General features: G+C 40.8%; 1 protein-coding gene across 1 annotated transcript in view; it reads right to left on the reverse strand.

Annotated features, from left to right (window-relative positions):
• dnah9 (dynein, axonemal, heavy chain 9) overlaps positions 1 to 17,879 on the reverse strand; it is a 294,417-nt gene that overhangs the window by 240,035 nt on the left and 36,503 nt on the right. The window contains exons 21-29 of the mRNA XM_041816205.1: positions 17,691 to 17,857; positions 15,383 to 15,526; positions 15,093 to 15,252; positions 11,743 to 11,898; positions 9,029 to 9,161; positions 8,083 to 8,360; positions 3,504 to 3,634; positions 3,291 to 3,417; positions 2,674 to 2,826 (exon numbers count right to left, since the gene is read on the reverse strand). Coding sequence (XP_041672139.1) covers positions 2,674 to 2,826; positions 3,291 to 3,417; positions 3,504 to 3,634; positions 8,083 to 8,360; positions 9,029 to 9,161; positions 11,743 to 11,898; positions 15,093 to 15,252; positions 15,383 to 15,526; positions 17,691 to 17,857 — 1,449 coding nt within the window. The remainder of the gene's footprint in view (positions 1 to 2,673; positions 2,827 to 3,290; positions 3,418 to 3,503; positions 3,635 to 8,082; positions 8,361 to 9,028; positions 9,162 to 11,742; positions 11,899 to 15,092; positions 15,253 to 15,382; positions 15,527 to 17,690; positions 17,858 to 17,879) is intronic.

The following is a 17,879-nucleotide window of genomic DNA, read 5'->3' on the forward strand; positions in this document are numbered from 1 at the left end:
TCAAAGAAAGAAGGTTCCTGGTTCGCTTCCCAGTCAGGGTCTTTCTGTGTGGAGTTTGCATGTTCTCCCCGTGCATGCATGGGTTCTCTTGCTTCTTCCCACCCCCAAAAACATGCTTGTTAGGTTAACTGGTGACTCTAAATTGCCCGTAGGTGTGAATGTGAGCGCGCCTGCTTGTCTGTCTCTATATGTCAGCCCTGTGATTGACTGGCGACCAGTCCAGGATGACCCCGCCTCTCGCCCAATGACAGCTGGGATAGGCTCCAGCCCCCCAATGGGATAAAGCGGTATGGATGGATGGATTATCTAGCTCCTTGGTTCTCAACTGGTGATTCCATTACTTTTGTCCCATCTGATGTGCAAACAAATTAAACTTTAATAAATTTGGGTTGCAGTTTGTTGTTGGAGGTGGTGGCGGGCCCTGAGGTCTAGCTCGCTCCAAGCCCAGTAAGGATGTCAATATTTTCAATACTTTTCCGCTTTTTTTTGTGCTTCAGCTTACACCATATCCCTTATAGTAATGATTGGTCATACTGACAGGACCAAAGTTATAAAAAAAACAGATTAACAGCCATATTCTTAACCCAAGGTGGAGACTGATAGACAGACAGCATGCAGCAGTGGGAGAAGAAACACTGATACAGAGCAGGAAGACATTACTTTCTATTGTTTTGCCGTATTTAGAGAGACAGGAATGTCTCCTGATTCCTAAAGTTTTTCTTTTAAAGTGTTGAAGAGGGCAGACAAAAAGACCGTTTAAATAATTCCTAACATTATAATCCTCCAAATACAACCAGGCCAACATCTCACACATTAAATGTGACTTTAGAAGAAAAACAAACATGGAGGACTTCTGGTGTTGTTGGCTGGCTAGCCTGGTGTGCATTCAGTTCTGCTATAAAAACAAGTTAGAGAATACGGTCAAAACATCGTCTTGTTTTTAGGAACTTTAAACGCTAAACATGTTTGTAGACTGGGGAAGGTCTGGGTCAGTCATGGGTAAAATAGCAGAATAGGTTCTTTGCAGATGACACCACACAGCAGTGATTTCGACATAGAGAAACGCTACCAAACGCCATGTCACAAGTCTACTGCAAAGGTTAAAAGTGCAAAAATGAAACATTATGATTTCTGAAGCCACTCTTGTGTCCTGAAAGTAGTAAAATATTCAGGCAAAATAAATAAATTAAAAAAAAAAACATTTTAAAAATGCACAGAGAAATGGTAGCAAGCAGGAATTAAAAAAGCCTCTGTGGAGAGCCTGGATAATCAGTGTCAAACAACGCTCCAGTATGGTCTGTTTCCACAAAGCAGTCCGGTTTGGCTCAGTCCAGTTTTTGTTATGGCTTAGCACAAAAAACTCTGATCTTGTCTGTTTCCTGAGCTGATCTGCATCTACTCCCGTCCACTGTAAAGGGAAGCCTGTCTCTTTTAAGAGATCCAGATCATTTGGCTCAGCTCAGAAGAGTTCTTCATTTGGTACCAGTTTGTCTTTTTAAATGTGGATTAAATAAGGACTAAGGATGAAGGAAAGGAAACTGGCACTCAAACTGGAGCTAGCTACAGTGGCTTACAATATAAAGCCATTTAGTAGAACAGACTCTTTTGTGAATGGCACATCTTTGCTTACCTTACAAGGTTCACTTGGTTGATCAAACATCACTCTTTCAGTTGAAGAAGGGCAAAATGAAATTCATTTTAGTCATTTCTATCCTTTTATAGTTTTAGTCTAGTTTTAGTTCATAAAAAGTCCTCATATTTTAGGCTTTACTTTTAGCCAGTTTTAGTCATCACAGATCTATTTTTGTTAGTCTTAGTCTAGTGTTTGTCATGGAAAAAAAGGCTGTTGACAAACATTTTTAGTCATAGTTTTAGCCGAAAAATTAACACTGCATCTAACTAGATAACTGAGTAAACTAGCTGAGTAAATTGTGACATCGTTCACCTCCACACCAGGTAAACTGATTAAACTGCGGTAAAAATCCCTGTTTTGTAAAGTGTAGAGATCCTATTCTATGGATGTAGAAATGTTCTGATGATAAGTGCAGCATACAACTCCATTTAGAGCTGTAAAGTACTAACTTTCCTCCATTCCCATTCATTCCTAATGGCTGTCAATTGGGATCACATGACTGCAAACAACCTATTGACAAGATACACCTGATGACGATTTGGTGGCAAGCCTTTGATTAGGTCAGGCTACCTGAAATTTGGAAGGAAGGCAAATTGGACTAAAAATTCTGGACTAAAATCATCTAATGCATAGCCACAACATCCCTCCCTGTGTTTCTGTTGTATTAATCTTAGGAGATTTTCCTCATTTCTGTGACGCTCTTATTTTGCCACGTTTTGTTTTGCTTTTTAACTTAACAAAATGGAACTGTTGCAGCTGACAGTTCAAATAATCAAGCTGACAACCCTAGGAATGTAAGTCAAGGACTTGTTGTTGCTTTCGACAGGAGCCATACCTCAGCATGACCCAAAAACCAAGCTATCAATCAAACTTTACCTCTGCAAACCGATATGCCCCTACTAGACACTCAATAAAATCCAGTTCTGTATTCATAGATTTGATGCATAAAAGGAAAAGTTCAAGAAAAACTCCTGAAAGATACTTGCTGCACTGTGCAGAACCCCCTGTCTGTATGGTCTGACACGTCCAGGTGTATTTACCTGTCCCGTGCAGTCACAGGTCTGATTAAAGGGGACATACTCCTCCTCTTTGCTGTACATGCCCAGACCAATCTTCGAAGGATTCCCCTCTTCATCTGCTTCAAATCTCATCTTCGCCATGTTGTCAAACAGCTTAGACAGATGCTTCTGGACCTGGGCAAACAAACACACACACACACACACACTGAGCCCCATTTACACTCCGCTCACAGTGTGATCGGGCTTTTCTCTGCCGCCGTGCAAATAAATAACAATTCATTACTGTTTTCTAAATCATTTAGAGGAGGGCAGGACCCATGTTCTGCAGCACGCCTGCTAACTTCCTCTTAGGGAGATTTAGTGGCAACTTGTGCTTAACTGTGATTTATTTCTGCAAGCCCGAAATGCATGAGACAATATCCTGATGATGGAGGCTGAAACCATGAGCAACAGTGCCTCTGTGTGGACAATGCAGGAACTACAAGACACACACCAGCAGCCAGATGATGCAACTTTAAAAAACTGTTAAAAGAAACTCGCAGAAAGTTTAGTGCATGGTGCAAAGAGCTTTCCTGACTCTGTGAACAGACTGAAGCATTAAATCATCACACCCCCTCAGGCAAAAATTAGAGGAGCACCTGGTGTGGGTTGGTCCCATTAGAGAGGATGTCCAACAGATCAGCCGAAGAGATGAAGTAAAACCTCGGGAAGGCCAGACGCTTGGTGTCCAGATACTCTGCCAGAGCTTTTTCACAGAGAGAGAGCCTGAGGAGAGGCACACAGGAAGTTAGATCCCTGCAGAAAAGGCCCAGATAACATACCAGAGAAGAAGAAACAAAGAGACCTCTCACCTGCTCTGGATGTCCTCCAGTTTACTAAACAGGCCCGCTTTATTCGTGGCCTCCACCACGTTGGGTGTTTGATGCACTGCGTTCGCCAGCTCTTTGAAATCAGCATCAATCCCCTCGAAGCGCCTGGAGTCCTGCGAAGGATTTCACAAGGGAGCCGGGCCAGCAGATTAAGGGTCCCAGAAGAGAGAGGAGAGAATCAGCCGTTTAATAGCAAACATCTGGGTTTAAGCACAGTTGGATCATCGTGGGAGCAATTAAAAAGTCGAGTAATCTCAGCTCCTAAACTGAGCAAGAGCCAATTAATGCTGTCTTAATGAACAGCTCTAAGAGTCAAGCTACTTGGGTTCATATGGCAATGACAGGGCGTAGTGTAAGACCTGCATGCATAAGAACCCTCAGAGACGTGGACCTATAGAGCTAGAATTAACTGTGCATGCTTGTATCACAATATAAGGGGAGGGAAATCATCCCATTAAGATTAAATGTGTACATTTTAACACTCCCCTAATGAATCTGTTTGATTTCTGACTCGCTTTTCTCTGTTCAACTTGGAGAGAAGGCTTTAAAAATCCACGCACACTGACAGAAGGCTTATGCATTATTACTCATCCCACACAATACATTTCAACCAATCAGATCTCTGCATACTGATAAGCATTTCAGCTCGAGTGTGTGAATGAGATATACACAAAGCTGAGAGCTGAGAGACCATTGCTGGGAATAATAGCAAATCTAAGGACGGTGTTTTCACCAGGAAGGTAGACAGTGACAACAAAGCGACGTGAAGACCCTCCTCCTCTCTGGGCTGGTGAGATCTGATGATAAATGTTGCACTGTTTCCCACAGAGCCTTGGAGTTAAGGCAGCGGTTATGACAAAATACAGTCTCTGTTATAGGCCGAAGCAGCGTTCACATATGTGTCCAGCTGATTGTACAGTAAATACTTCACTGAACGAGATGTTTGCTACGAGAGGAGACTGCCGTAGCAGGGTATAGACAATCTGACATCTAATACTTCTCCAGTGTTCATTTTGGCAGATATTTTTGATTTTAGTCTTAAGTTTAGTCTTTAAATGAAAAGTATTTTAGTTTTAGTCACATTTTTATCATTTCTATCCTTTTTAGTTTTAGTCTAGTTCTAGTCGACAGAAACTCAAAACATTTTAGTCTAGTTTTAGTCCATAAAAGTCCTCACATTTTAGTCTTTACTTTTAGTCCAAACATTTATTTTCTTGCCTAAATCTGGTACCAAATCATGGTAGTGTGTTCTCTGCTAAACCTGGGGTCCCTGCTTTCTACAGCTGAGAGGCAAATTAGATACAGATGCATTGTTTTTGACAGATTTACCCACAGTGCAGAAATATCACAGATTTTGAATGTCTGACAAAAACTACATTACATTTTAGTCTAGTTTTAGTCATCTTGATGAAAACTAAACTTAATCACAGATCTATTTTTGTTAGTCTCAGTCTAGTTTTTGTCATGGAAAAAAAAAGGCTGTCGATGAACATTTTTAGTCATAGTTTTAGTCGACAAAATTAACACTGTACTTCTCAAGACCCTCCTAATATATTAAGAGCCCGCTGCATCTTCAACATCTAACCATTACATTTGTGACAGTAATGTGCATGCTCGCTCCAGGATGAGACGTAATGATATAGTGATGATTTGAGGTTTGGCAGCTGCCAGCGCTGAAAATAGACCTGCGGTGATTCAGGGGCGCCCTGCTGCTGGACTGGACCATGGGTGGTGGATCTGCTCTGACGGACTAGAGTGGGAACCATTTGCTCTGCAGTATGACACGCCAGCGGATCACGGCATGTTTGTGGAAATTGGAGGTAACACAGTTTTCTTTTAGATGCTAGCAGGGCTAACATTTACATACTCTGTGCTCGTATTACACTTGGCAAAAGGTCACCTGTGCTTAAAACTAAATGTAAAACCAAAGCAGTAAAACTAGCCTACAACTAGTGATGCACCAATGCATCCGGTGGTTCATCAGCAAAAAATCAGACACACGCACAGATAACAGTTGCTAATGTTTGTCAAACATGAAAACATCTTTTCAACCCTCCAGCTGTCTGTCCAGATTAGCTGAGATTGCAGCGCAGTGTTTCTGATATGGTTTAAATTAGTCAAAAAACAGTGGGACACTTTAAACATTCTCCTGGTATCAACTTGAACACACAGCTCTTAGTCTGAGAGAGAAGTCAGCCGACCCTCCAGAATCAGCCCCAAAACATCCTTTCACACACGGATGTAGACTCTAAAAACTAAATTACTACTTCAGACTGCTTTATTAGAGTCTGTTTGCACACCTACAACATTGCATCCTGGTACAAGGACCGATATTTTAATGAGGAAGTTAAAGCGCACAAGGGCAGCTTTATGCACGACTGATGCCAGCCACAGCTGCTCCTCACATCCACGATGAGAGGAGAAACAGACGGATCTGCAACAAGGCAGAGATGATTATCAAAAACATGCATCTAAAATAGGTAGAGGTAGAGCTGGAAAATACATGTGCATTTTACAAGGAATTAGGCTTTAAGGTAGGGTTGAGTAATATATCCATTTTTATATCCCTATATTTCTGAATGACAAATAGGATTAAACATGGTTGTTTCTAATAATATTGTCTATGTTGAGGTTGATTTGAAAAAGATGGAAATTATCTATTTCAGGCTACGCTGAGGTTATTATTTTTAAATTATCTTTCATTGTGAATGTTTAAATAAGAAGTTCCACTATGGATTTCTGTTGCTGGATTTGTCCCCTCTAAAGTTAGAAAATAATAGAATTATACTGGTGTTCAACAAAAAAATAATTTTGGTCCCAGCCTACATGAGGAAGTTAAGACTCACAAAAATGTAGGAAGTAACAACAGTTAATGAAAAAACACTGGTATCAGCAGAGGTATCAGTCAAATTGTTATTTTAAACATTGGTATTGGCATCGGCCCTCATTGTCCCAATCAGTGCATCACTACAACTTTCCCCTCAATGGGACCACTTTATGGCAGCTGCTGCTCTCCATCTTGCTGCCTTTACAGGCTGCATCTCGCCTGGATGAGAAAATTTGTGACGGGTTAGTTGCCAGGTCTCATCACACCCCTACTTCTGCTCCTGTAAAAGTATTAGGGCTGTTAGTGATAACGTGTTAATGCTCACAGAAACCTAATGCATTAAAAAAATAATAATGCAAATGAACCAACTTCCTCCCGCAGTCCTCCAGTGCAGACTTTGACGTGCCTGGGGGTGAAGAGGTGAAAATGAAGAGCGAGGAGACAGAGCCAGGTAAATTAGGATTTAAAAAGCTGCTGAATGGAAGTTTAGATAAAAATCCGTTGGGTGTTGTGTATGCTAACATTAATATTGTCCTCAAGCTACGCTGGCAGCGTGCAGCAGACCTGGATTTGTCACTAATGCACCACTAAATGTGTCGCCAAAGACTGCAGACCGTCATCATCGATGAAGAAAAGGGGCTTCAAACAGTTTACATTCACTTTACAGCAGAAGTGATTTTTGTACTTCATGTGTTTGTCTGCTGAATAGGTTTGCAGTTTATGGAGATTACTGTTCAGATATTATAACTTACAAACCATGACTACTAAGCTGAGCTATTAAATAAATGTTAAAACTAAAGTTTACCATACTTCATCTAGTATTTTAAATGTGTGATTAATCATGATTAATCACAGCTTATTTATGTGATTTAAAAGAACAGTTATATATGACGTGACTGCAAAATATCATAATAATAATGTTGAGAGTAAAGTTGATGAACCTGTGCCCACATATCAATAATGCATGGGGTTAGGGTTAACCCTTACCCTTCTACAGGACAAACTGTGTTTGAGAAAAGGACCCTTCACTGATTTTTTTCATGGTATTAAAATTTGTTGGCTATAAGCATTTTCTGCATATATCTGACCTTGTTCAACTTTAATTTTCATCTTTTAAGAAACTGCACTGTATGGACCCTTATCTCAGTAAAGTTCTGCTGCTATGAGCTTGGATGTGCTGGTCCTTGTTTGTCTTTAGTGGGGGGTGTTTTTTTGTCTTTTTACTTTTTGTGGGTTCACTACAGTGCTTGTATTTAGTCATAACAGGATGTGAACAGCTGGCACATCAAACTGATGCAGGGGACACATGGCAGCCATCATGCATATAGCAGGTTTTAACCAAACGTGAGATACGTGCACCCACAGACAGAGAAAAGGGCCCAGAGAAAGGGTTTTCCTGTCTGTGCACAGACTGGCCAAAAAAAAACCCTGATTTATTTGTTTAAATTAAGCCATCAGGTCAGAAGATATGTGAAATAGTCGGTGCAATGCCCTCTTCATCTTCTCCAAATGCAGCTGCAAGTTCACGTGCCCAGGCACAAGCACACACACCCACCATCACTGTTAAACTGCTGTAACCGTCTGAAATACGTCTGAGAAAGACCGGCAGATTAATGCACATGGATACTGGAATTATGACCTGTGATATATAATCACTACTTGTTCCCTTGGATGAGTGTAAAAAAGAGAAAGAATCTCACTAATCAGTTAGCGGACATTTGACACTTTTCTAACCTCTGGCAGCTGTGAGCGGATGTCCTCTGATCCAATGAAGATGCTCTCCAGGTGAGTCCACGTCCGCTGCACCTCAAACCAGATGGAGATGACGGAGTCGGCTACGGACAGTTTGCCCTGCCAAGATGACACCTCATCCAGGAAGTGAGCGATGTACTTGGACGACATGAGATTCTGCAGCTGTACCTGGTTGTCCTCCAGTGTCTCGATCAGCTCCTCATCTGAGCGCAGCAGAGGAACCTGAGTCCTGTGGTGAGGCTCATACCGGAACTGCATACCTAGACCAGATCACAAAACTCAGTCAGTAAACTGTAGCAATGAACTTTGATGTTGAGGTGAATGATATTTTGTTCCCTCAGTGAATATTTTCCTGATGACTTTCTGGTCCCAAGCTCCAGTTTCAATCAAGGTGCAACCTGACCTTTAAAGGTCCAAAAAACTGCAACCCCTCAAATATTCACTTGAGGCCATCTGCAAAGGAGAATCCATCGCCATAGAGCGCCACTTTAAGACTTTACAGCAGAAATAAACATGTTTACAGCCTGGTGCAATAACTTTTTCGTCTCTGTATCTTATTTCTCTTTTTATGACAGCTGTGTGGGCTGAATGCAGTGATATTACTAGGTGGTTAATGCAATTGTGCAGATCATAATGGTGTGTACTTGGCTAGTCTGAAGAAAACACTCAGGAAACAGTCCATAAAGAGCACTATTTATTTAGGAGGAGTAAAGCATCCATCAGGAAATGATAGACAGTAGTTATCAATGGGTTCTTGGAGCGTTTATGCAAAGTTTGAAGCATACTTGAGATACTGCATTAACAGCAATGGCATGGACTGGCAGACAGGCAAAAGGACTGGTGTACACAATCATGCCTCCAGCCTCTGCTGTGCCACGGAGGCATAAACAAGGTTAACACACAGTGGCAGAGTGCCCCCTTGCTGTACCTGTCCAGGTGGAGTTGAGCTCAGCCAGGACCTTTTCCATCCCCATCTCTTTGACCGCTTTATCGACGATCCCTCGCACCTCATCCTCAAAGCAGTGCAGGTTCAGCTGCAGCAGGTCGGCTAGCGTCGTCTCCTGCTCATATAAAAAAAAAAAAAACAACTCATTAGTACTCTGCCCACCATTCCAACAGCCTCCATACTATGATATGATAATATCTGACACATTACTGCTGAGGCCCCGCTGCTTCCAGTTTAGTGTCATTAATATGAAGCAGCAGAAAGCAGCTATTATAATCAAACTGCAGAGCTGCACCAACAGAGACGTTACACCTGCTGTTTCAATCAACGTTCTATCACCAACAAGAAGGAACAGCCACTGCTGCTGCTGTTTTAATACCTGGGCCACTTGCAGGCAGAGAGGATCACTGAGTCTAAGGGAGGAGAAAATGCAGCTTTATTTGCTTTCAGTAGAGATAAACTTCAATGCAACCGCCTTTTTCTCTCTGTTTTTCTGTATTTTTGACAGAATGGATTACATTTCCGTTAAAAAGAAAAATACTATGTTTTAAGAAAGTATGCCACAAAGACTGCCATGACAGACCAGTGCTATGAACCATGGGATTGTAAAACAGTACAGTGATTATTTCTGTACGAAAAATGAAAAAGTTAATATCTGGATGTAGAAGACTTTATTAAAATCATATTCTTGTATCCTACCACTGATGTATGGGAAACCTGTACAGCAGTGGTACTAAAATCGTGGCTCTTTTGTGATGATTTGTGGATCTTTTGTGTCTTAATTTGAAATTTGACTCCCCCAGAAAACCTTAAAAAGGGGAAACTTTGACCTCTGAAATTGCCAATTGCAAGTCACATTGATCAGTTTGTTTCCCACACTTAAACAGTTAATTTTAATTGTCAACCTTTATTTTTGTCTGTGTATTTCCATTGCCTTTATTTGAATTTTTAGCCCTGTTTTTCCATTTTTTTGCCACTTTTAATCAATTTTTGCCACTTGTTATCCTGCTTTTTGCAAATCTTTCATTATGCCATTTCTTGCCACTTTTCACCCTTTAACTTGCCAAGAACTGTTTAATTGTACAGCACCAGATCTCTATACTGTAAATTAATGTAAACTGAGGGTCCCTTATTACCTTTAAACTAGGAACAAAACCATGGATATTTGTGTAAAGACATACTGATTTAAAACAGCAAACATTTTAAATACATTTTTATTTCCTTTCATGAACTCTGATCAATCCAAAGCATTATAGACTTCCGATTTTAGACATTTTCTTGAACTCCTTTACACGCATGTGGACTGGATTTCTTCTCTACATATTTAATATAGGGTCAGACTAATGTGCAATATAGTTTACTTATAGATTTATAAGACATTATGAGATTTTATTGAGATTAAATCTGTGGCATATGGAGTTAAAGTGATAAATTCACATTATCTTCAAATAACTGGAACATTTATTTTGAGGCATTGCATTAGGACAAAGATTTACATCAGCGATCAGTCTAGCTAACAAGAGAGACAGAAAGGGGGTAGAAGGAGAGCAGCTGTCCTGCTAGAATTACATCAAATTAAAACCTTTATCATAAAGATGTCAGACTTCAAACAGAGTTTCCAAGGAGATAAGAAAAAGCAGACCTTTCCCTCTCTGTTCAGCTGTAGAGCCTGTATCAGAGACCACTTAAGCTATTTCAGCTTTAACGAGGGAGAGTGGTTCCTATCCATAAACTTCTTAAAGCGGTTGTACACAGATAAAAATGCAGATATAGCTGGCAAAAGAGGCCCTCCCTGGGGTAGTCTACAAGAGGAGAGGGTACTTTCTTCATCTCTTCTGCTTGTTGAGGACATTGAGGCAGTTCAGAGCAACCTCTGAACTATAAGTCTGTCCCACAGCAATCTCCATAGATGAAATCTAATCTAAGCTGGTAGACATGCAAACTCCATAAAGAGCACAGAAACTGCATATCGTGGAATTTGCACGAGAAAACACAATGTATCTTGCAGAAAGGTAGTGCAAACATGATTTTCTCTTTGGGAGGTACTTGACTTAAGCAAGTGTTAATTCTGTACAAATCCTACAAGGTGGTGTAATCCATTCTCTGTGGATTTGGCCCCAAAGTGTTTCCCCAGCTGCAAAGAGCCCAAGAATATGAAAATAGCCTTTACCTTTATGTTCAATGTGCCTCCAAGAATGTAAAGATCAAATGTAGTCATTAGTTTTATTATTCAGGAGGGCCAAATTTAACAGTTGGTGGGTTGGAGAGGAATAAAACGGCAGAAGTTCTGACTGTTGATGCCTCTAGCAGCTGCTCTGCATCCTACAGGTGAGGGGTATTAGCAGGAATAAAACAGCAAACCCATGTGTTTAAAAGTACTTTGTAACAGGAGTTCACTGAGGCCAATTTAGTCTCTGTAATAACTTTCTGTTCAAACTAAACAGTTTCAGCAGAACAAAGAGTTTAAACAAGCCCAGTGAGGATACAGACTGGGGAAGAAAATCAGAAATTAATTGGAGGAAAGCAGCGAGTATATGTGAGTTTCTCTTAAATCACTGGCACATTATTAAAGCAGGGGCTTGTTTAAAAAACACACAATCACAGCAGATGTAGAGCTCACAAATTACCCTGCAGTTATGAACAAAACTTTATATGTGAAGAGATTTTATTTCTTATCTGTGGAATAAAGCAGAGACCTCATTCATGGTGAAGCGGACTCCAGTTGCAGCCATCAGCTGGTGCCAGTGTCGAGGTCGTATGGCGGGGTTCTGGAGCTCCGCCACGGCCCGCAGGGAGACCACCAGGTTCTTTACTCTGCTGTCCAAACCTGTGAAGGCGTCCCAAGCTCTGACCTATCAGACACAAAGAGCAGGAGTCAGAACAAGAGCTTCTGACAGAGACGGTGGAGCACCAGGCTTCATTTTAGATTATTCTAGAAGAGTTGACATTTATGCATTTAAACATTGGCTGCTTCTGAGCCCTTAGGCTCTGCAGCTACAGTACAGGAAGAAGGAAAGGTTATTTATCTGTAACATCTATAGCATTGATCATCAACTGGAGGCCCAGGCGCCACATCCATGCTATTTTGCCATATTTTGGGTATCTTCTCTTTTTTAATCCCTATGGATATTTAACTAACAAAAAATAAGTGAGACTGAAACATTTTTTTAATGATTGGCTTAATGTTTGATCAGTTTTTCCAAAAATCCACCCATTATTAACCATTATTAGCACATAATATGCATGACCAACTTACTCAAAAGTCCATTCTTAAATAAAATTAAAATATATTTTCCTTAATGTTTCCACCAATGAGGATGCAGCAAATTCTCATCAAACTACATGGCAGTCCCAGAAACATGTGGCTTAAATATCTCAATCGCCCCCTTGTGGCCTGCTGCAGTATAGGGATTTAACTGAGTGAATAGAGACTGAGTGCACTGCTAAAGGCTAAAAATAAGGTACATTTCAAGGCAAATTTAATTATTTAGACACATTTGTTTCTTTTATTTAGTTCATTTAACGTGCCGGCCCTCACAGTGTCTGCATAGACATAAGCTGGCCCTTGTGCAAAAGCAGTTGATGACCCCTGATCTATAACGCGTTTAATTTTCAATCCACTGATTACTAAGCCTTGTCTTATTTCTAACTCCTGTTAAAACGGCCTTTTTCATAGTGTTAGAAGCAGTTAATGTCTTTAAACTTCTTTTAACACAGTCAACACCAGAGACCCCATCTACCAGCAGTTTCAGGCACATTGCTAGACTACACTGCAGATCAAATGAACCAGGTTTTGGCTTCAAGTGTGCTTTGATTCCTAATGTGAAACCACTCTTAATGTGGCTGATATCCAGGAGGCTTAGGCCGGCCTCAGCTCAAAGGTAGGTGGAGATATTTTTACCATCGAAACCACTACTGTTTTACTTCACTTCCAAAAACCAGTATGTGACATGACTGGGTCTGAGAAAACTGATTTAAAGCCTTCGATTTGGCATGTCAGCAGTCACCATCTGGTGGATTTTGGTGCAGAAGCAACCAAACCTGGAAAATAGGGAGAGGCCAAAAAAGGAGCTAAATAAACAGCTTACATAAGTGATACCTTTGGTAGGGAAGTGCAAGTATAATTTCAGGGCAAAAGGGATTTTTCAGTAGTTTAAATAGCCTTTTAAACATTTTCTCACAAGAAAAAATATCAGAAAACTCCAGTGTGTCTTTGAGGGCAAAACTGAACTTATTTCCCAGATTGCAATGGGGGAAACTTGTCAGTTACTGGAGACGCTTTCCAACTCCTCCCCTTCTTTTTGATCTCTGACTCCAAATGAGACCATCATTCACTAAGATAAGATAAGATAAGATAAGATAAGATAAGATATTCTAACTGAGCATCATGTTGTATTGAAGAATACTCTAAATTAGTGATACTCAACGTGTGGCTCTGGAGCCACATGTGGCTCTTTTGTGATGATTTGTTGCTCTTTTATGTCTTAATTTGAAATATTATTCCCCCAGAAAACCTTATAAAGGGAAACTTTGACCTCACTGCAAGTAACACTAACCAGTTTGTTCCCAAAACTTAAACAGTTGGCTTAAACTTTTAGCTTTTAAATTTGTCTGTATATTTCCATTGCCCTTATTTGCAATTTTATGCCACTTTAATCAATTTTCACTGCTTTAAGCCCACCTTTGTCACTTCTTTTGCCACTTTTTGCAGTTACTGAATCTTTTAACCTGCTTTTTACTATGTGCACTTTTTCCCTATTTTCGCCACTTTTCAACCAATTAAGCTGCCTTTAAATGCCACTTTTTCCAAAATGTTTTCTTTTTTTTTTGCCCATTCTCCCACCTTTTGCTAACCTGACATGCCAGATGGCTGTGTGAAACACAGCCATCTGGGAAAGCTTCAACAGGAAATGTCTGAGAAGGGCAGAGGCTTTGAAAAAAACTCACAGTGTGATTGGATGAACGTTTTGTCTGTCACATCTCTACGGGCCAATCAGAGCAACAAAACACGTGATGTTGCCGCTATCGAGCTGCACATGCGCAGCTGCTGAGGAACAATGTGAAACATGGCGACTGTAGACATGTCAGTACTCGACTTTAGTCGTTTTTGAAAAGAAAACAACTCACTGCTGTTCTTTGTTCTTCTTTTAATGAAGAAATGTCGTCAAGTTCTGATTAAACTGGCGCTTTAGCAGCATCCATGCTAATGGCTTCCTCCATAACTGCACCAGCTCTTACTGCTGCTTTTGTACATCACGACTCTGCGGCGCCTGAAAGCACCGCCCCTTGTTGCTGATTGGTCCTGTCACTTTCTAACTAGGCCCAAACAGTTCAGATGGAGGCTTTGCAAGATGGATTCGCCAACGAGAAACAGGCATCTCCATCCGCTTTGCAAGGTTAACCTTTTGCTGCCTTTTGCCCATTTTAGTCACTTTCCACTACTTTTTTGTCATGTTTTTACCACTTTTTGACCATTTTTGCTACCTGTAATAAATTTTTTGTCAATTCTCATCTCATCATTCTTTGCCACTTTTTCTCCCCCATTTTGTCACTTTTCACACAGTTTTGGCATTATGAACTGATTTTACCCCTTTTCAACCATTTTGCCACCTTTAACATATTTTTATTGCCATTTTAACCCATTTTTGCCACTTTTCACCACTTCGATCATGGCTCTTGCAAAGGTTTTTTTTTATCAATTTGGCTTTTTGGTTGAGCAGGGTTGAGTAATGCTGCTCTAAAGTGAAGATTGAGACCATACACTTGTTAGGAAAGTGTTTCAGGAGGGAATAAATCAAGTGACAAGGAGAAACGTTTTATCATAGACTTATTTTGTAATCAGTCTTTCCTGGTTATAAGAGATAATGCAGGTCTAAGTCACACCTGCTCCACGTAGAAGGCTACATCCAGATTTCTCAGAAAGCCTCATCACTCAAACATAACTCTGACTGGCTGCTGCGCAAGCAGATTAGTTTGCATTTTCAAACTTTCAGACATGACTGATGTTTTTGGCATACAGGATGGAGTTCCTGCAGTGGTCTCTTACCTCTTTATCAAGCCCTCGTATGTCTTTAGAAAAGCGTTTACACTCCAGCTCCATGTCCTCTACATGGATCTCCCTCCAGGGCGTTGTCTTCCATGCCGCCATACTTGAGTCCACCATGGTGATCATGTCCCACAGCTCCTTCAGGAGCCCCACCTCACGCCTCGGAGACAACAGAGTGAAATCAGCCACGGCGACTCTGAATGTAAAGGAGCCTCTCTGCTATCACGGCTCATTAGTTCTGAATTTGGCTCGAGCTGCCGGCATTTTCTCCTTCCTGCTTTGGGTTTTACCTGCATTGTCGAAGCTGTTTGTACTCGGAGACGGTGACCTCGAACAGGCTGGCGGACTCCACCAGGGAGGCCATCACGGCCTCTCGCTCCGTGATCTGCTGGTGGAACGCGTCCAACATCTGGTAGGGGCTCCCGCTGTCGAACCTGAGCCCACACAGGCACCATCACACACATTTACACAGCGCAGACTGTGTTTGGGTAATGAAGGGCTGCAGGTTTGCCAAGCCTGACTTGGCTGCAGCACAGTCTCTGGTGCTAACTGCACACTGTGACAATTAACAATGACTTCCATGACATTAATGGGAAAATAATCACCAGGTTATTAAGAGACCAATTACACACATAACTAATCTGACAATTAGACATTATGACGAAGCATCTCCACCTATGAATTAATTATCACTTTGTTAAGATTCAATTAGCCTTGTCGGATGTGAGATAACTCTTCTCTAACATGGAGAGAGGAGGCAGAGAGGTGAAGCTCTTATCTGTTCAAAGGGACTCGCTCGGGGACATTGTCTCCTTTAATGAGCCCAAAATGAGGAAATCAAACGCTCACACTTCATTCCAAATATCTGTTCAACTATTTAAAGTTTGTTATAAGACAAAATAATAGTTATGAGTTACTGCTGTCTAAGGATTATCTGTGCATCACCTCACATTTGAGGCTCATACTGATTTTCATGGTCTTATAAAGCAATAACAAATGTTTTTTAGATGACTGTTTATTAAACAAACATCAGTGATGACATAATAATAAGTCCCGCCCACTCTCTGGAAGGATGGGAAAGCCTCTCCTAGGAATTCAAAAATGCCACAACCTGACAGTGAAGGCTCCAGCTCTACTCTGTCCATCTACGCTTTAAATTTTTTAAGTGTCTGATTCGAAGTTTCTGGTCTCTCCTGTGTTTGTATGTGAGACGTCTGAGACTCTATTTCCTGATAGTGCTCTTTCATAATAAAAGTCCTCATCAGTATGAAAAGGGGGGCTTTTACTAATGACCTAGACACATCCCACACATCTGCCATCAGACATGTCATACTTTAGCAAGACAATAGCGAGGTAGTTTCAGTATTTACAGCTGCTGCTTTGAGAACAGGACACAGACACAGCTTCGTGAACCATTCAGGACTAATGACAGAAACTGGTTGAAGTATCCGTTAACCTCCTGAGCTGTGAAACGTAATCATAAAGCCTTAACCATGTGAATGTGCAGGTCATAACTTGTCCACGGGAGCGTTGTGGAGTTGTTTGATTGTGTATTTGATGAGCTTGATGAGGGAAAGCCGGAATTACCATAAGACTCCAGCAGCTGGCATCTCAGCCCCGCCGATCTAAAAATAGCTTGCACTGACAACTAAGGTAACAAGACCTATTACCATGACTATAGGGATTATGGCAATGGGCGAATTTGCCAAAATGTTGAAGTATCCCTTTAAGCCAACAACAGTCTTGTTTTCTCTGGTTTTCACCATGTTTTAGATGTTTTTGCTGGAAGTTACAGTGCGTAACAAATGTGTTAGACCACCCTAACCCTAACCAAAGTAAGGTTTATGCCACAGCTGCCCTAAATTAACAGCATTGGTAATTACCAAAATCATTTTTGATGTTTCTGCAATGGTTAATACACCAATATGTAGAAGCTCTTTACCACAAATTATTTTTTTTATGCTATAATAGAATCATTATTGTTATCTACGAATTTTCAAATTTACCGATTTACAAAAAAACTGAAAAAATAGTAAAGCACATTAATATTTCTTGATCAATTTGTCAAATTTAATTATTTACCATCATTCCTGAACAGAAAAATGAGTTTTAGTGGTTGAATGTTATGCTTGATTCATTTCTGACTTCTCAGAAGTCCAGTGAGCCGGCTCAAATTTGGGTGAATTCAGTTTGAAATTCCTCATTCCTGTTCAAAATGGTAAAACGTGGAGAGCTGACTGAAAATGAAAGAGTCTGCATTAAAGCACTTCATGATGCTGGATGGTCTCTGAGACAGATATGACAGGTGGTCTAATACATTTGTTAAGCACTGTACATCAGCGTCCTCTATAAAAGCCACCCAAATTCCAGGTGTGTCAAATGTTTCAGATGGGAAGGAGCCTGGTACTGTGAGATTTTCTCAAACTTTTAAATTTCAAATTGTTTTAAAAGGATTGTACAAACATTACCATGCCGCTAAATGTTTTATAGAAGAAATGTTACACTGGGATAAGTTTAGTATGTTGTGCTACAAGCCCTTCATTCAGTGTTTATGTACTTCTAAATGATGAAGCGGAAAAAGGAAATACTATTGTGTACCTGAAGGGCCCATTCTTGCGGAAGTGCTCCCTGAAGGCGTGCTGCTCCACATCAAAGGTCGCACACTTTCTCCTCAGGTTGGTCACCTCGATGGCCTGCAGAGGAGCAACCTGCTGTTTGACTAGCATGGCCTGCTTCCTCACGTTGTTCCATTTCTCTGGTAACTCCTGCAGACAGCCAGACAGATGG

Source organism: Cheilinus undulatus, linkage group 20 (assembly GCF_018320785.1).
Source record: "Cheilinus undulatus linkage group 20, ASM1832078v1, whole genome shotgun sequence".
Taxonomy (NCBI): domain Eukaryota; kingdom Metazoa; phylum Chordata; class Actinopteri; order Labriformes; family Labridae; genus Cheilinus; species Cheilinus undulatus.